The sequence below is a fragment of the Malaya genurostris genome, chromosome 2, assembly GCF_030247185.1.
Source record: "Malaya genurostris strain Urasoe2022 chromosome 2, Malgen_1.1, whole genome shotgun sequence".
NCBI classification, from domain to species: Eukaryota; Metazoa; Arthropoda; class Insecta; order Diptera; family Culicidae; genus Malaya; species Malaya genurostris.
In genome coordinates, this window is record NC_080571.1 from 213968270 (window position 1) to 213989035 (window position 20766).

A 20766-nucleotide genomic window follows, 5' to 3' on the forward strand; every position below is an offset into this window, starting at 1 on the left:
GAAAGTTACATTACAAAACTAAGCGATTTGTAAATATACAGCCTTGTTCAATAAAAAAGTAAATGCATTTTAATGTAATTTTACATCAATCATGGTTTCAAATCAGATTTTCGTTTCAACTGATGTCTGTTTAATAGTACTATTGGTTTACATGTCGTGTAAGTTTCATCTTTTCTTTCTGTGAAGGAAAGAATCATCATTTCGTAGTCACAACTGCACACTTACAAAAATCCCTGTGATTTTACATCTTATTAGATGCACATAAATGGAGCGGCGCAGTTCACACAAATTTACTTCGAAGAACATTTAATATTGTGTCTAAAACTCCATACCATGAAATTCACTGAAATAAAAAAAAGGCACTTGGGTAATGTCAGAGACATAACTGCACACTAAGAAAAGTTTACATCTTTATAGATGCACATAAATGGAGCGTCGCGATTCACTTACATTCACGATTCAAAGCATGTAAATATAAGTCATATCAGTAACTTCACAGTTAATGTAGCTTGAGCTTACATCGATATAAACGCAAAGTTTATTTTTACATGGTAGTAGATGTAATATTGTGCCATCACCGAAGAAATTATGGCATGTTTGAATTTACGTCAAGCGTAAATTTCATTTTTTCTAAGAGTGTGGATGTCGTGAATACGAAAACAACTGACATGTTAGTTGATCAATTATATGAATTATGCAAGCATTCCCCTTTTTCACATATTTTGCAAAAACAAAGAAAGTTTCACTTGATCTCGATTACTGTGAATTTCACACAGCGAAAAGTGTACAAATCTAATCAAACATTTCTAGATTTGCACTAAACTGAGGTTTTTACCTTCGATTTGCGAAGAAGAAATCCTAACAGTTCTTTAGAAAACTTCTAGAGCCATTAGAAGAGCTGATTTTGTGTGATGCTCTCCACAGTTGTCCTCTTTTAGTTGTTTTTTCACCAATGCAAACAACTGGCAGCTGTGACGTAATCGCTCTTGTCGGAAGCGAAACTAGCTTTGCAAACGACAAATAATACATCTGCTCGCAGGGGCGATAGAATCCAAACTGATCCAATTTTTTTAGAGGTTTCTTTTTACGTGATTTAGTTTGTAGCTTTTTCACTAATGGGCGGTCCTAACGGCAATAAAAATAGCCGCATATAGAATTTTAATGTTGACTATTTCATTTTGGATTTGCATTTCATCCAAAGAAACTATCAGGATGCTGTACGGGATTCATTCCTGCCTTTCAGAAGGACCAAATTGTGGAACTCACTACGATATTAAGCACTGTTCGGAACATTTTTCTCGAACGATTTGTTGTGCAGCAGCAGATATTTTGTTCTCTTCCTCAGAACGCGTTCTGATTGGCTGGTGTTAACATGGGTCAAATGAGACAGGTTTTTCAATAGTGTACGATTGAAATACTTCAATGCTGTTGCTATACACGTTTAAGTTGAAAAATATCGATTCTATTGGTAGTTAGATTATATAAATCCTTTCATAGAGCACGGAGCTATGAGCTTTCAAAATACGAGAAAGGCAGACGCACAACTGAAAATTTTATCATAAAATAGTGATCATATTTCCGATGGCATGAAGCAAAAATTGTGTTGATTCGTTAGATACAACAAGAGATATTCTTGATCAAAAACTTATCACTCTCTCCGAGTGTAAATTTTGAAAAGGCGCCCCATAGTGAAGTAAGTCGTATTCACGACAAAAGAATACTGATAGCAACGCCGTGACTTGAACCGAGAATCATTGGATCGCAAGTACGTCTGTTAATCGACTGAGCCACAGAAGCATGCATCTGCTAAGCTGGTAAAAGGTACATTTGAATTCATACAGTCGCACCTGCTAGCAGAATTCAAGTTACAGTCGAAACCAGTAAAATTCAAGCTCATCTAACATTAAGTCATTATAAATGAGATTTTTCGTCATTTGACAAATTAGGTCTTTATGAATTACATCGTATGAGGGATTAAGTCACCTGTAAAATTCAATTTTGTTTTGAGTGTGATATAATCTCTAAGTAATTTTGATTTTTGAATGAACATGATCAAGTCAAGTCGAGATCAGTAAATATCTAAATTCTAAAACAATCACTACTGATTCGGCCGGAAATGATTGATGTAGAAAATAATCGTCTCTGATGTGATCTACAAAAGTTTACAGAAGTGAAGAAGCGATACTCGATACCGAAACTTGAGTGTGAAAATATTACCGAGCACACAGACATGTGTACGAGTTTTCAACTGTGTTGAAAAAAAAACAGAATCACGGTGCTGGTAAGAAAGTCTGTCTTGGTTTTGATTATACACGGTAGAATGATTGAGAAAAATCATAGCCACTTTACGGGAGATGAAATAATTTCAATGAGTTTTTTTTGTCGGTCGCATCGATATTCCATGATTCGTGAAGTGTTTGAAATTTATTTAGCAATACCGTGGTGGTAGAATAATATCGTTGATGAAAACTGCAGGTAATATTACCATGTATGCTGTGATTAATAATTATTATAATGATAAGAAAAACATATTCAATCAAAAACCATGAATAATATTATACTATTTAGCTTGAATATCATACACAGAAGTAACAGGAGTGCAAGATTTTGTTGCGCCAATTCAAACGCGCTATTTAAATGCTGCTCCTGCTGGGTGTTTGAAACATGCTTAATCCAATGTTGTGTCTGTAGAAGAGATACGAAATAATAACTTAAATTTGCACAAATTATAAAATAAATGATAATTGTAAATAAAATATTAATAAATCCTAACTTAAATCACAATACGCTATTTGATTAATTATTTCATTACGACATTTATGATTGTCGCTTGAAGTAGCAAACATCGCGTTCCCCATATTACGGCTCATCACTTGTGGCATTTCTAGCAGCAAAGAACAACCAATGGCAGAGCGAGCGTTCTGATAACCTTTCTATAAAACTAGAAGGGCAACCTCAACCAGCTCATTCGATATTCGGACGCCGTGACGATCAGAAGCAGGTAGCAGCCACCAGGAAAACGAAGCGAGTTCTGGAAGAGAGAGCCCTCTTATTAAAGCAGCGCAATCTCAACCAGCTCATTCGTAAAATAACAAACAATTACATTGTTAAACAAATATTGTTGCGAATAGCAGAGCAAAATGAAATAACTAAAAAGTAATAAGACATACATCAAAGATTGAAAAGCGAAAGCTGTACCACTTACATTGTTAAATTATTGTAAACCAAAAATAAATGCAAATAAAACTCAAATGTAACAACAACAACAACCAGCTCATTCGTATTGCGAAAGTCGGTCTCATCAGAAGCAGGTAGCAGCCACCAGGAAAACGAAGCGAGTTCAGGAAGAGAGAGCCCTCTTATTAAAGCAGCGCAATCTCAACCAGTTCATTCGTATTTCGGTCACCGTGACGACAGGTAGCAGCCAGTGATTTCGGTTCTAGCGAGCTCTCTGATTTTGCAATTGATGTGTTTTAGCCGAGGGCCAAATGACGCACAGACACAACATGGCCAATCACGACAGTGTCAACATCTTTTCCAATCGTAGAAACAGTTGTTGAAGTCAATTTCCGGTAGAGCCTTAAATGCGCGTAGCGATTTTCGTTTGATGTCTTCAATTGACTCAAAACAGTTTCCCCGGGGCGATCGTTTAAGTTTGCTGAATAGCCAGAAGTCACACGGAACAAAATCAGACAAATACGGTGGTTGCGGTACGATGTTGGTTGAATTTTTGATAAAAAAAATTCCGAAGAATCAATGCAGTATGCCAGTGTGCATTATCATGGTGCAAAAACCAAGCGTGGTCGGCTCATAATTCCGGCCTCTTTTTACGAATAGCTTAGCGCAAATGACACATAACATTCAAACAGTACACCCAAACCTCCGTTTACGAACACTTTTCATGCATTTCCTCTTTTTACGTAACTTCTTTTAGGAACTAAATCCCAAATAACGTAAACTATTTTTGTAATGTATTTTTGGAAATAACACCCATATTGTAGTTTAAATAGTAGGTTCCAGAAAATGAAAAACCCTTACAATAGGGTGTTTTTGGAAAGAATTGGAATTCAAAACGACCACAAATATCTATTTTTTTGTACCTACATAATAAATCTATTCTGAAAATATCCATATTGTGAGTATTTTCAAAGAATATCAATAGACCGGAAGTGGCCATCTTGGATTCGGCATGATCACAAACATCGTTTTTATGACACCACATCAAATCCTTTCCGAGATTTCAAGGAGTATAGATGATACAGAAATCGCCATTTTGGATTTTGGAACGACCCTAAACATTGTTTTCCGGCACCTTTTCATCAATTCTTTTCGAAAATATCCATATTGTGAGGGTTTTCAAGGAATATCAAGAAACCGGAAGTCGCTTTCTTGAATTTCAGAACCACCTCAAACATCGTTTTCCAACATCTACTCATCAATCCTGTTCCGAAAATACCCCTATTGTTAGGGGTTTTAAGCAATATCAATAAACCGGAAGTCGCCATATTGAATATTGAAACGAGTTCAAACTTCATTTTTTTGCATTTCCTCTTCGCATCCGTTCCGAGAATAACCATATGATGGCCGATTTCCACATTCATTACACAAAACTTTTTATAAGAAGTAAATTCCAAATAACGTTATCTTAACAGACTGAAAAGTTCGTATCGTTTCTATGAGAGGGCGCCACTAGAATTAAATCCATACCATTTTCAGTTAGTACTAACCTTCAAAAGATACGTGTATAAATTTGACAGCTGTCTGATTATTAGTTTGTGAGATATTGCATTTTGAGTGAAGCTACTTTTGTTATTGTGAAAAAATGGAAAAAAAGGAATTTCGTGTGTTGATGAAACACTACTTTTTGATGAAAAAAAGTGCCGCCGATACCAAAAAATGGCTTGATGAGTGTTATCCAGACTCTGCACCGGGCGAAGCAATAATTTGTACGTGGTTTGCAAAATTTCTTACTGGTAATATGAGCACCGAAGACGATGAACGCAGTGGACGTCCAAAAGAGACTGTTACCGATGAAAACGTGAAAAAAAACCGAAAAATGATTTTCAATGACCGTAAAGTGAAGTTGATCGAGATAGCTGACACCCTAAAGATATCAAAGGAACGTGTTGGACATATTATTCACGAATATTTGGATATGAGAAAGCTTTGTGCAAAATGGGGGCCGCGTGAGCTCACAATCGATCAAAAACAACAACGAATTGATGATTCTGAGCAGTGTTTGGAGCTGTTATATCGAAATAAAACCGATTTTTTTCGTCGATATATAACAATGGACGAAACATGGCTCCATCACTTCTCTCCGGAGTCCAATCGACAGTCAGCTGAGTGGACTGCACGCGATGAACCGAACCCAAAGCGTGGAAAGACTCAACAATCGGCCGGTAAGGTTATGGCGTCTGTATTTTGGGATTCGCATGGTATAATTTTCATCGACTATCTTGAGAAGGGAAAAACCATCAACAGTGACTATTTTATAGCGTTATTAGAGCGTTTGAAGGACGAAATTTAAAAAAAACGGCCTCATTTGAAGAAGAAAAAAGTTTTGTTTCATCAAGACAATGCACCGTGTCACAAGTCGACGAAAACCATGCTGAAATTGAACGAATTGGGCTTCGAATTGCTCCCTCATCCACCGTATTCTCCAGATTTGGCCCCCAGTGACTTTTACCTGTTCTCAGACCTCAAGAGAATGCTCGCTGGTAAAAAATTTAGAAGCAATGAAGAAGTAATCGCTGAAACTGAGGCCTATTTTGAGGCAAAGGACAAATCGTACTACAAAAATGGTATCGAAAAGTTGGAAGATCGCTATAATCGCTGTATCGCCTCTGATGGCAATTATGTTGAATAATAAAAACGAATTTTGGCAAAAAAATGTGTGTGTCTATTAAACGATACGAACTTTTCAGCCGAACTGTTATTTTAACGAACCAAATCCCAAATGACGTAATTCAATATGGCATTAAATTTAATATTAACGGCACATTGTCTTTTCTCTCAGGGCAAGTTAGAATGTAAAAGAGAGTTGTCATTTTTATAAATTGTCTATAAATTAAAAGTTCATATACTAAGCGATCTGGCCCTTGCTGTGAGCTGTTTTGTTAATAGATGAAATTTTTAGTCAAAATAGATTAGAAATTTATATATTTATTTTTCAAAAAGTAGTTTAATTTCGCTCAACAGACGAACCATTCCTAAATTCGAAAAATAGAAAGTTTGTTATGCACTGAAAGAATGTTAATAAATAGTATGATTAAAGCAATGCAGTAAGCATACACTCTTAGAAAAAATGAAATTTACGCTTGACGTAAATTCAAACATGCCATAATTTCTTCGGTGATGACACAATATTACATCTATTAACATGTAAAAATAAACTTCGCGTCTATATCGATGTAAGCTTAAGCTACATTGCCTGTGAAGTTACTGATATGACTTATCTTTACATGTTTTGAATCGTGAATATAAGTGAATCGCGACGCTCCATTTATGTGCATCTACAGGGTGATTTTTTAAGAGCTTGAGAACTTTTTTAAACAATAAAACGCATAAAATTTGCAAAATCTCATCGGTTCTTTATTTTAAACGTTAGATTGGTACATGACATTTACTTTTTGAAGATAATTTCATTTAAATGTTGACCGCGGCTGCGTCTTAGGTTGTCCATTCGGAAAATCCGCTTTTTTATCGACAAATTTTGTTCAGCGATGAGGCTCATTTCTGGTTGAATGGCTACGTAAATAAGCAAAATTGCCGCATTTGGAGTGAAGAGCAACCAGAAGCCGTTCAAGAACTGCCCATGCATCCCGAAAAATGCACTGTTTGGTGTGGTTTGTACGCTGGTGGAATCATTGGACCGTATTTTTTCAAAGATGCTGTTGGACGCAACGTTACAGTGAATGGCGATCGCTATCGTTCGATGCTAACAAACTTTTTGTTGCCAAAAATGGAAGAACTGAACTTGGTTGACATGTGGTTTCAACAAGATGGCGCTACATGCCACACAGCTCGCGATTCTATGGCCATTTTGAGGGAAAACTTCGGAGAACAATTCATCTCAAGAAATGGACCGGTAAGTTGGCCACCAAGATCATGCGATTTGACGCCTTTAGACTATTTTTTGTGGGGCTACGTCAAGTCTAAAGTCTACAGAAATAAGCCAGTAACTATTCCAGCTTTGGAAGACAACATTTCCGAAGAAATTCGGGCTATTCCGGCCGAAATGCTCGAAAAAGTTGCCCAAAATTGGACTTTCCGAATGGACCACCTAAGACGCAGCCGCGGTCAACATTTAAATGAAATTATCTTCAAAAAGTAAATGTCATGTACCAATCTAACGTTTAAAATAAAGAACCGATGAGATTTTGCAAATTTTATGCGTTTTATTGTTTAAAAAAGTTCTCAAGCTCTTAAAAAATCACCCTATATAAAGATGTAAACTTTTCTTAGTGTGTACACAGTTCGAAAAAATCTTGTAATTTTACATCTTATAAAATCCACATAAATGGAGCATCGTATTTCACACAAATTTTTATTCAAGAACATGTAAAATTGTTTGCTTTGAAAATTACATGGCTTGATTTCGAAAGAAATAAAAAACAAAAGATCGTTAGCAGCACCGCGACTTGAACAAAGAAACATTAGATCACAAGCACATCAGTTACTCGACTGAACCACAGAGCTCACATCTGTTCATTGAATAATTTATACATATAAAACCATAAACCGGGGCTTGGTAGCCGAATGCAAATTACATATGAGCATTAAAAAATTTGTAGTGTATTAATAATAACCTTTTTTGCCACCGCACTTTACTGTGAATCTCAAGAGTGATCCATATTGATATATAGTATATTCTATATTTTGTTCTTAGGCGTTTTCCTTAAGAAAAACGTGCTTGAACGTGCTCACCTAGCAGTGAGATGGTACTTTTTTTATCAATTTATTTTTTGCATGAATATTCTTCGGTGTTTTAGTTCTCATGACATTATTTCTATGACCGTCGTTTTAAATGGCAGTTGGAGATTTTAATCACTCATTACTTTGTAATGTCGAAACTGCAAATCGGATCGAATGCGGATCAAAACTTGTGATAATGGATTGAACATTCCATGAGATATCGAAGTAAGTTCAATTTTAGAGTTTTTCGTCATTATTTACGGTACTTCTAGAGCCAGTATTCAGGAACCAGCATAAGCAAAAACGATTCGTGTGGCAATAAATTTATATGACAAACAAATTGCAATAGTTTTGAGTTCAACTTTGAAGCTTTTTCTAATTGTAATCTTCCAAATCGGTATGAATTTTAAAAACTCATGACCCTGTAACTTCACAATCGGGAGTCAGAATTTTAAAAAATTTATTAATTTTCTATGGGACCGTAAACCCTTTAATCTGAATTAGAGTTTTTGAAACTCTATTTGGCCTTTTTTGAGAAAACGATTAAGCTTTGAGATACGATTTGATACTGGAACCGGAATTCGAAAATCGGTGTAGCCGAAGTCAGTTAAATTCACCTGAAGAGCTGTATAGTTTACATTTGATTCAAAATGTTTGACAATCAGTGTAGACAGAAATCGTAGAGAGAATTAAATTTTAGAATACCTTCCGAATCGAAAACTGAATACCGCTAAAATTGAAATAAGTTTATTTGGTGATCGACTATCCAAATCAGCAAACCCGAGGAACCTGATTAATTTTTGTGAAATAGACATTTTTATAATAATCACCATGTATCCCCTAAACCGGAAGTTGACTTTTCATCAAGACTTTTCATCACGACTATTCATCAAGACTTTTCATTAAGACTTTTCATTTGAATCTTTTATCGGTTCGGTCATCGTTAATTTCGTTTCACATATCATCCCGTAGTTTCGGAACCAAAGGTCGGATCCAAACGTAATTCAGGAACCTTGTTTGGGAGCATACGACTATTCATATAAATCTGAGTTTGTGGAAAACGGTCATTTCCGAGAAAATTGAGTGAAATTATTTGTCACACACGCATTTGCTGATCTCGACGAACTGATTCGAATGGTATATGAGTGTAATGTTTTTCCAGCGATTTTTAATGTAAGTGGTTTAAATCAGTATAATTGTGGAATTTCTTTCTAATCGAAAATGCTGCCATCATCTGGTTTACATATGTCATATTCTAACGATTATGTTGCCAAAAACAAACCGTGCTAAAATCGGTCCGAGACAAAATGCCATGAAAAAGGATACTGTACACAGTCTTTTTGGTGCTTAGAAATAATTGTATGTAACAGTATAAAAATCGTGTTTCACGTTGCTCCCAAGCATTGCTTTAAGGCGAAAAGTCGCTTATACAAAAACATCGATATTTCCGTTAAAAATTGACGGATTTTAACAATCTTTGGCTTGTTGGATAGATATTACCGTGCGGAATCCAAGTCTAAAAACATGTTCTGTTTTCAAGGTTAATTGTAACAGAATTTGTAAAACTGAAATTTTTGAACTAAGTCTGTATAACTCAAAAAGTGAACATCCGATCTCAAAACCATTCAATAGTGGTTCAATTCTGGTTGACGGGAATACCTTTCATTTGCGACTAGTTTGATCAAAATCGGTCCAGTCATCACTGATGGTCAAAAACAGGTACAAATCCAATAAATCTTACTTATAAATTTTTCTAGTTTGCAGCGCTTGTTAGTTTGTGGGCATAAAAACGTAATTCGGAACTACTGGTTCCTATTTTTCCTTTTCCGGAATCACCGAAAGTAGTAAAGAAAAATTCCAAAAATAAAACTCACTTCGATTTCTCAGCGATGCTTGAACCGATTTTCACAAATCTTCATTCGATTTATAGCTCATATTGTCTTTAAAGCTACTGTGAAATTTCATCTGGGTCCGACTTCCGGTTCCGCAGTTACAGGACGATGAGTGTCAAAGTGTTCAAATCAGCATATAGAAAGACAATATGTAAAACACCGGAAGAAAAAGAAAACACAAAATTAACGATGCGTGCTTTGTTCAATTTCGTACACGCTATGAAGAAATCGAAACGGTTACGGATGTCTGCTACTGGCGTGTGATATTGGCAAAAGACAGTAAATTTTTTTGCTATTTTATGATAAGTTCGACCGAAAGAATAAAAAAACGGCCAATGAATTGAAATTTATTGGAATAAATATGCAATTTTCACAGCCGATAGTTCACTAATACCGTGCCGGTGGTGTTGAGATGTCAATAATAATAATAATAATAATAATAATAATAATAATAATAATAATAATAATAATAATGATTATTATTATTATTATTATTATCATTATTATTATTATTATTATTATTATTATTATTATTATTATTATTATTATTATTATTATTATTATTAATATTATTATTATTATTATTATTATTATTATTATTATTATTATTATTATTATTATTATTATTATTATTATTATTATAATATATATAAAAATGGATGTAAGTTTGAATGTTTGTAACGCGATAACTTCGGAACTACTGAACCAAGCTTGGCACGGATACTTCTTGCTTTTCAGAGATGGTTTAGTGAGCATATTTATATGGGAGGGAGCGTAGCAAGTGTCATTAACAAGGGGGAGTCATGGAAAAATTCATATAACTTGACAAGAGTCGATACGTTTTGAAGACCGTAGAAATATTTTGCATACCTTAGATATGACTATATGAGGGGTGGATGTAGCAAGTACCTTTAAATAGGGGGGTGTAATGTTTGAAACGTCATAATTCCGAAACTCTCGAACGGATTGCCACCAAACTTGGCACATATACTTCTTGCTCTTCTGATATGGTCATACGGATATTTTAATGGGGGAGGGAGCGTAGTAAGTGTCCTTAACAGGGGGGGGGGGCTTAAAAATTTGTCTAATTTGACAAGAATCGATACTTTTTTAAGGCCATAGAAACAGTTTGCATATACTAGATATGATTATATGGGGGGTGGATGTAGCAAGTGCCTTTTACGAAGGGGGGTGTAATGTTTGTAATGGCATAACTCCGGAACTACTGAGCGGATTGCTATCAATCTTGGCACATGTACTTACTGCTCATCAGAAAAGGTCATAAGCGTATTTTTATAGGGAAGGGTACGTAGCAATTGTCATTAACGTGGGATATAATTTGCTGAGAATCGATACTTTTTGAAGACCATAGGAACATTATGCATACCTTAGATATTTCTATATGGGGGTGGATGTATCAAGTGCCTGTAAAAAAGGGGGGGGGATGTGTAGTGTTTGTAATGGCAAAACTCCAAAGATACTGAACGGATTGCCATCCAAAAAGGCACAGATACTTCATACTCTTCAGAGATGATCATAAGGGTATTTTTATGGGAGAAGGAGCGTAGCAAGTGACCTTAACAGGGGGTTCAGAAAAAAATTTCTAATTTGACGAGAATCGATACTTTATGAAGACTATAGATTTTTTATACCTAAGATATGATTATAAGTGGGTTGATGTAGCAAGGGTCTCTAAAATGGGGAGTATAATGTATATAAGGACAAAACTCCGAAACTACCGAACCGATTGCCACCAAACTTCGCACAGATACTTCTTGCTCTTCAAAGATGGACATAAGGGTAATTTTCAGAGAGGAAAACGTAGCAAGTGTCCTTAATAGGAGAGCACCATAACTATTTTATCTAATATGGCGAGAATCGATACTTTTTTATCACCATAGATACTTTTTGCACAACTTAGATATGTTTATAAAGGTAAGGTGCCTCTAAAAAAGGGAGTGTAGTGTTTGTAACGGCATATTTCCGGAGAGGGGGGAGAGTGTATAACAAGTGTTCTTTACATGTGGGGTGTGGACCAATGACGAAATTTGTCTGATTTAAATAGAAGCGATACTTTTCGAAGACTATACATACTTTTTTGAAAACTCGAATATGGTCTTTAGGGTGGATATAATGAGTGCCTCTTAAAAAGAAAGTTTAATGTAAAGTTGTTAGAATTTGTTAAAATACGATACTTTTTGCTACGTACAGATATTATTAGAGCTTCCTAAGAGCATTTTTAAGGGGATGTAGATAAAGTAAGTCCCATCCAAGGGGGGGGGGGGGACTCAAAAGACCGTTCTAAGCTCAAGTTATCAATGCTATTCATAGGTTGCTATAAGGATATTTAAAGGGGGATGTAGTAACTGTTTGCTAACAGGGGGAATTCGAGACGAAATGTTTCGAATTTGTGAAAATGAACATGTTCCGACAGGCACAAATATTTATTACAACTAATAGATGGTCGTAAGGATATTCATAAGCGTGAAGTAAGTAAGTAAGGGTAACAAGTATCTCTAATAAAGAAGCTGGACGAAAAATTGTTTGTATGTATCTGCATTGTTCCATAAAAACTCAGAAAACTATCACAAACTTGGTTTTGCGACCTTTAAGGTGATCATAAGGATATTCTTCAAGTTTTCTTCAGGAGATATTCATTGCCAAAGTGAACAAAAGGGTAAAATTTATAGCAAGTGCCTTTAAAAAGCGATGTTTATTGTAAAATTTATTCTCTATGTCGACAAACAAGAAGGAGAGGGGCTTAGACTAGAAGAAGGGGGTTTGAAAATAAATTTTCATCTCCTGTTTTTTGTAAAGCAATAGAGGGGAGAGAATTTGAAGGTCATACTAGATAGTATTGCTATTGTTAATTTGAAACCAACACGAAATTTTTAAAATAATTTCAAAAGAATTGCCGAGGAATTCGAAGAACATAGGGTAAATAATCTTTATTTGCGCATGAACGCGATTGTTTGTAAGTCTTAGCATAAGTACGAAACAACTAAACAAATCGCCACCAAGTTTGAAACATGTACCAAAGGGGGGAATCGATAATTGTTGAAGAGCATAGATACTTTCAACACTACTCAGAAGTGGTTATAAAGGTTATCATGGAGGAGAGCTGCTAAAAATTATGATTATTGTGACATCTGAGATGGAATATTGTGCAATCGGGTTGCCGTCTATATTGTGTCACTACAATCAGAGTTTCACTGGACAGGATGTAATGTTTGTGGTGGCACAACTTCGGAATTACTGAACGGATTGCTATCAAATTTGGCTCGCTCTTCAGAGATGGTTATAAGAATAATTTTATGGAGGGAGGGAGCGTTGCAAGTGTCCTTAACAAAGAGGATCATTAAAAAAATTATCTAATTTGACGAGAATCGGTACTTTTTGAAGACCATAGATAGTTTTTGCACAACTTAGATATGATTATAAGAATATTCGGTGGGGGGAGGGTGTAGTAAGTGCCTCTAAAATAGGGAGTGTAATGTTTTAACGGCATAACATACTGCTCCAATAGCTATTAAACTTGGAACAGGTATTTCTTGCTCTTCAGGAATAGTCATAAAGGTATTTTTATAGGAGAGGAAGCGTAGCAAGTATTATTAACAGGGGTCATGGAAAAATTTATAAAATTCGACAAGAATCGATAAAACCATGCAAACATTTTCCATACCTTAGATATGAGATATATGTGGGGTGGATATAGCAAGTGCCTTTATAAAGTGGGATGTAACGGCATAACTTTAAAACTACTGAACGGATTGCTATCACACTAGGCACAGATGCTTTTTGTTCTTCAGAGATGGTTGTAAGGTTATTTTTATGGGGGAGGGAGCGTAGCAAGTGTCATTAACAGGGGTCATGTAAAAATTTATATAATTCGACGAGAATCGATACTTTTTGAAGACCATAGATACTTTTTGCGCTACTTAGACATGATTATAAGGGTATTCGTGTGGGGTGGATGTAGCACGTGCCTCTAAAAAGGAGATATAATGTTTATAACGACATAACTCCAAAACTACTGAACGGTTTGCTATCAAATTTGGTACAGATACTTCTTGCTTTTCAGATATGATCATTAGAATATTTTCAGGGGGGAGTGTATTGCAAGTGTCCTTAGCATGGGGGGAGGGGATCAACGATGAAATTTATGTAATTTGAAGAGAATTGACATTTAGACTAGAAGGAGGGGTTTTTGAAAATAAATTTTCATCTCCCATATTTTGTAAAACAAGAGAGAGGGAGTAATGTTCACAAAAATATTCGCAAGAGGGAGGGGGAATAAGTATTCTCAACATTGATCTGAATTGACGAAATCATACAATCAAGGTGCATTTTTTTATGTAAATTGAGAAAACTGTCGACTGTTTCTAACAAAAGGGTTCTAATATATAACTGACCCAATTTGTCGAGAGTACCATGAAAATTATGATTATTGTGAGATCTGAGATGGGACACTGATCATTCGCGATCTGAACATGAACGAAGTATTGCTCAATCGAGTTGCCGTCTAAGTTGTGTTTCATTACAATCAGAGTATCAATAAGGAGGAGAATTTCTAGAATTGTTATCGGCCCTGCCTTCACGAAACAATAATAATAATCCTACTACATATAACAGAAACGCTGGTTCGTTTCGTTTGATAGATTTCGTTTAATAGAACATGAGATAGTAAGTCTAGGTTTATCCACAAACGAACCCTTTCGATTCGTTAGCTCATTTGTATATATTGAGATTTTATGGCACACTTTGGTCAAAATGATAACAATGCAATTAAAATCACCCTCCCTATGTCCCCTTACTAACTGGGGAGTATGCCGCCCCGTAATACGGCATCCCTTTCTCTCTCCCTAACAACAAGACAATCGGCCACGTTAAGCTAAAGCAAATGAGCCTAATAAAAATTTTATTTGAAAAAAAAAAATGCAATTAAAATCGCGCTCCACCGAGCGGTGAGTGCGGTCATTTTAGAAAGTACCGGGAACGAACCAGATTTTTTTTTAAATATTTGTAAGCACATACATGTCTTTATTATTCATCTTTGGTTCAACTAGATTCAAAATCGTTCCAATTTGTAGGTCATATTTGTTGCTAGCAAATGAACCAACTTCGGTTATTCCGGTGATCTCTATCCGGTTTCGGATGAATTGGATATAGTGATCAGGATCTCACTCACTTTTCTACAAGATGGCCGAATCGCTTTCTTACAGTTCCATACGGAATTCCGAAATTTGTTGTGGATACTACTTCAGGTTCCAGAGCTACAGGGTACACAGCATCTGTAGAGTTTGTTAGACTAAGTTCGAACACACTTTTCCATTCAATGAACTGTTGTTTTTGCGAATTCTACAGTAACATTTATGATGTTATGAGTAATATGAGAAAGGCAGCATTACACCACTAGGTGGATTCAAACAGGTTTATATAAATAAAAAAAGGTAAAAAGTAGATGCTTATTTTCTTGTTTTGAAGTCAGAACATGCATTTTCTTAACTTAAAGACTATTGGAATTAATCGAGAAAGTTTTTGAACGTTGAAATGATTTGTTATAAATTTTTGGCCATAAATCAAAATGGTTTTCCTAAAATCAATGGTCAACCAAAAATCATAAGCGTAAACCAAAGCCCAAAGTGTTCTTACAGTTTCTTAAGTGACTTCATGGCTGAACTGATTTCCAATCAAGCCCAGCTGGCGATAAATAAGTTTTACTGTAACATTATCTCAGCAAAATCTGCTCTCCTGTGCAGTAAACTAACTTCCAAATCAATCTATTTCATTCCTACGCCAGCCGAGTTTGTCATTTCGGCAGGTACCATGTTTGAGAAAGCACTCGTGTCTAAAACAGTCATTTGACTCACCTAGATGTTAAAGCTTCGGTCCACTTGAGATCTACGGAGATTCGTGGAGGATATGCTATTGACGTCTCGTTGGGATGGGTTTCCGTTGGTTTGATGGTGCTCGTCCCTGTGGAAGCAAATAGGGGAAACAAAGTTTTGTTATAGCGAGCGTACGTAGCGGGACTACGTAAAATCAACATTCCCTACCTCGGTACCAGTAGATTGTACCCAGATCGTGCGGTCCCTGGGTGATGATGCAGGTCAGCGTCACTGCACTTCCTATTTTCACGTATATGTCGGTTGGTCCGAGGATGAGGGCTTTCGCTTCTGAAAGCGGCAACATAAAAAAAATACTTCAGGACTAGAGCTAACGAAAACATTTTTTTATGTCCAGGGACTGTGTCATGAGAAAACAAAATTTGTTAGAGTGTTTCAACCGCAGACAAGCTCTAGCAAACCGCTCTGACGTAAAGCACTGAACCAATACCGGATGTGGCAAATCCCGCACTGGTACGCACAGTTCAATGTTCACTTCATGTATTCACCGATACTCACCAACTACATTTAACTGGAATGTCATCGACATTTTAGGCACTGTATTGACTTGGCACTCGTAGGCACCCGAGTCCCGCTGCTGGGCAAACTTGATTTGCATTGTCCAAACATCCGATTTTTCGGAACGCGTTACCTGGAAAGTCAAACGAAGCAAGCAAATTTTACCAAGCTCTCGAAATATATGAATTTGAAGAAAAATCAATGCAATAATCAAATTAAGACAATATTTTCCCTGTCGGTTATTTGTTATTTGATTCTGGTACTATTTTTTCGTTAAGTTTCTGAACGGAAGGAATCTAGAATCACTATGCAATGGGTCGGTGATCACGACCCATTGTCCGGAATTAATAAGATAAACGAACAAATTTTTAAATTATTTTTTTTGCTTAGAAAATGACGTTCAAAAACTTATCACGGAGTCTTTTAGCTTAGTAAATGGGAAATTCAGATACACTAGAATTAGCACATGTCAAATTAAATCATCTTCGAATAAGTTGTAATTTTTACTGCTGCACTCTCCATCAAATGGAAAGTTAAGAACTGAACAATAATCTAATCAAAAATCTCATTTGCATATCCAAACCCGGTCTGTATAACTCACCTGGAATCGCTCATCGGAGGTGTAAACAACCATTCCCGCTGACAGGATGTGAAGATCTCGTTTTCTTATCCAGGAAACCTGTCGAAGAGAAAGAGGTAAACAAATGGAGTGTAAATTATCCTGCCGGGGTAGGGTGAAAAAGAAAAGTGACAAAGATTCTAAACCGCAAAATTGTTCACATGCGGTGAGAGGGCTCCGCTCTGTTCTGCCGTTCCCGGGTTCATGTGGGGTTTGCCACTTGGGAAAGCTAAATCATAATGTTTGCTCTTCTTTTGCGGAACATACACCTGTTTAGTAGCGAGCAGTTTTCTCACAAGATCGCTATGATTAATGTGTTTACCTCGGAATCCGGCACAGGAAGGAACGGGCTCAAAACAGGTTAAATATGCGGAAGATAATTTCAACGTTGTTTAGTTCTAACTAGAAGCGATGATTAATGGCGGAAATTATTTTAACAAGGTGAATGAAGTTTCAGAACTCGAATTAACATGCTGAAGGTGGAACGAGATCTTCCGAAAATCGTCTTTCGTTGTGACGGCGTAAATTTGGATGCGGTGAAAATTTCGCGCGAGTACAGCAGAAAGACAATTTGTGACATCCTAATTCGATGTGCGATATGTTGGAAATACCACGTGATCGAGATAAGCATGACTGGGAAATACAAACGAAATCAAATTTCATGTTCATTACTTAGGGAGATATCAAATTACGGAACACTTGCTGCTCCGAATTCAGTAGAACTTGATATTGAATCATTTGTTTTCCGTGGCATACAGACTTATCTCTTACAATTCACATAAGACAATCCCGTTCACGATACACTAACCCGTTAATGCCTTATTTTTTCCAAACAAACCTATCATACTTTTCCTAGAGAAACTTATCATAACATAATTCACTCAAATCTTTCCTATTCTACTGCAGTTGCGTTTAGTGCACTATGCATTGCTTTTATGTTCAATCAAGAAAAAGGTGTTCAATCAAGAAAAAGGTTTCGATAGTTTTCAAAGAAGGAGGAGACTTCGACCTTATCGATGTCGCGTGGTCCGGCAAGTGAAAATTGTTTGATGGATCCAAATTGCAAGTATACAGTGGGGTCTCGTACAACGCGGATTCGGTTTTGCCGGTATTCGTTGTTGCGATAAATGGGACCCAGAGCATATGGGATTTCGACTGATTGGGGCTGTGAACGGTTATCTCGCTTCGGTCGACAGATAGAGCCACACAATCTTCGGCAAACTTGTTGTAGATACTTAGAAAACAATTTAGTGTAGTTTGACAGACAATTACTTGAGAACAGCTCCGCTAGGGGCGCTTTGAAAAATTCATGATATGAATCATTCACTTTATACAGATAAAACGATTTGAGCTTCAAGTAACTCGCAAATTATAGTATTTTGAAGAATGCGGGAATTCGGTAGTTTGGCAAACAGCAAAAGTATTAACTCGGACCTACTCCATCAGATGTAGTTAGTCTGCTTGAATACAAATGTCAATTATTAGAATTATGTTCTTATAAAAAAAACTAAAAGACATAGAGCGGTTTTATTTGTTATGAAAACTATGTTAGTTGAGAACTTTCCCACAGAATGGCGCTAGTGTGATCACAATCTTACAATATAAAATTTATTATGTGATATCTCTAAAACCTGATGATATAGATTGGCGGTGTTTTCGGAAAGAAAGTAGAGGAGGTAAAAACAGATTAAATAGTGTGAACAGTTGTAAAAAATTTTCTCACTTGGTGACGCTGGTGTGCAATTCTGGGTTGGAAATTCCTGTAATCTTGATTTATTAAGATCGTTTTTTCGAGGGTTTACAAACTGGTTAGAGGATTGATAAAAGCTTGTGTGTGATAATTTAAGAGCAATGTATCTTCCTCAACATTGCTTGGGATATCAAAAAGTATTCGATAATGTGAACGGTAGTTCAGTATTCGAAAAAAAGGTTGCGCTATTGCGATCATGATGACTTAGAAAGCAATTTTTTGGGAAAATTAAATTTGTTTGTTCGTGATTTATACTAGTTGACGGCAGAGATTTCTTCTACCATGCTTGTGTAGGAATTAATAGCTGTTTGGTCGCGGACAAACTTGGTAAGAAATATGATTACTTTTATGGGATTTCTCTAGTTTAGAAATATGCGGTTTCTATATAATTTTCTGAAATTTTCGGTTTGCTAAAATAGCTGTTATTTGTTACTTCCCTCCGTCATATAGTGATTTTGTGTCATGCGATTCTCTAACAAATCTACTAAACATACATCCTACGCGACGTTATCGTAATTGTGTTAGTGTGTTTCTGAAGAATTACTTTCTTGCATACATACTACTATATACTAGTTGAGTCGCGTTGAAAGCTAGAATATAAAAACAACTACGGTGCAACAGAGAGAACGATCATAGATTCTTTCTTTCGTTTCATTTGGTTGTGTTAGAGACGTGAATATTTAATTGATTCCTATAAATACGCTGTAGCTAACTTTCTGGCCATCCAGTAGAAATTAAGCAGATAGGGTATTTGGGGTATCTATAGGATCACTCTCATAAACAAGTATGGTATTCAGTTACAGAAGATCACATTGTAGATACAATAAGAACTGTTTCATCAGTCGTTCAACAGGTATTGGAACCTTAAAACACCTTCTCGAAGAAACCATCTTAATAAGTCAACATGATTTTGAGTTGCAAGAATTTCGAACGCTGAATTGCACACTAGAGTCAGCCATGTGAGAAATTTAAATTACTGTTTACACCATTTGATCTGTTTTGACCTCCGGAACATTCTTTCCGAAAACACCGACACCACCGAAAGTAAAATATTCGCGATATTTCATGTTGAAATTGTTTTCCTATTAGGAACATATGAATTATTTCATACTCTTTTCAAAGCGCACCTGGCGAAGCAGTTCTCAACAAATTGTCGGTCAAACTACACTAAATTGTTGGTCTAAGTATCTACAACAAGTTTGCCGAAGATTGCAAAGCTCTGTCGACCGAAGCGAGATAGTCGTTCACAGCCCCAATCAGTCAAAATCCTATATGCTCTGGGTCCCGTTTATCGCGGATTCGCTTTCCACGCACCCGGTGTACCGCGTTATACCAGACCCCTCTGTAATTGGATGAAGATCAACAGCATGCAGTTTTCTAACGTCTACAATCCATGGAAAAGTTTCAAAATTGTGAAAAATTAAACAGAACACAGAGATAGACAGCAGGCAGAGACCACCGTAATCCAAAACGGCTCGAATGGCCATTAATTAATATATAGAGAATAAATTGATACAGCTTAGAGCCTTAAATCATTTTTGACGGTTGTTGAATTGTCATTTTCAATGACGGTTGGGATTCCAAAAACTCATGTATTTCACGAATCCTGTAATTCCAGTATCGGAAGATGGAATCGGATAAAAATCATCAATTTTTTATAGGAAAATAAATTTTTTATCCTATTTTGTCTTTTTTAATTTTTTTTAATGAAATTCGTTCTGGCCTTCTTTGTGGAAACGATTCAGCTTCTCATTTCCGATACTTTCGAATACTTCGGAATTCGGAAAATGGTGTAGTCGAAGTCAGTTAATTTCACTTAAGGTATCGTAAACCCGTTCACTTGATTCGAAATTTTTCATAATCAGTGTAGCCTTCTTTGAGAATTCGTAGTGAGTTCCAAATAAAATTTGTGGGTGCCTTTTGAGATAGAAAATCGAACACCGACTAACCCTGTAAACGATAACGTATGAGAAATGGACATTTTTATACTAATCATCATGTACCGGATGATTCAGTAATAGCCGTTCAACCGAGAAGGTTGTGTATAGAAGCGTACAGTTTAATAACGCTGGTTAGTTTACACGCGTTAAATACGACAACGGTTGAACTACAGGTAGAGACCTGTTGGCAGCAGCCGTTAAAACGTAAAATCGTGCTGCATAAGAGAGCCCTAGTGCTGGGCCA

At 36.2% G+C, this 20766-nt stretch overlaps 1 protein-coding gene across 2 annotated transcripts in view; it reads right to left on the reverse strand.

Moving 5' to 3' along the window:
* LOC131427479 (zwei Ig domain protein zig-8-like) overlaps positions 1 to 20766 on the reverse strand; it is a 189129-nt gene that overhangs the window by 16264 nt on the left and 152099 nt on the right. For both annotated transcript variants that reach the window (XM_058590705.1, XM_058590706.1), the window contains exons 4-7: positions 16815 to 16892; positions 16214 to 16346; positions 15866 to 15985; positions 15680 to 15785 (exon numbers count right to left, since the gene is read on the reverse strand). In XM_058590705.1, the coding sequence (XP_058446688.1) occupies positions 15680 to 15785; positions 15866 to 15985; positions 16214 to 16346; positions 16815 to 16892 (437 nt within the window). The remainder of the gene's footprint in view (positions 1 to 15679; positions 15786 to 15865; positions 15986 to 16213; positions 16347 to 16814; positions 16893 to 20766) is intronic.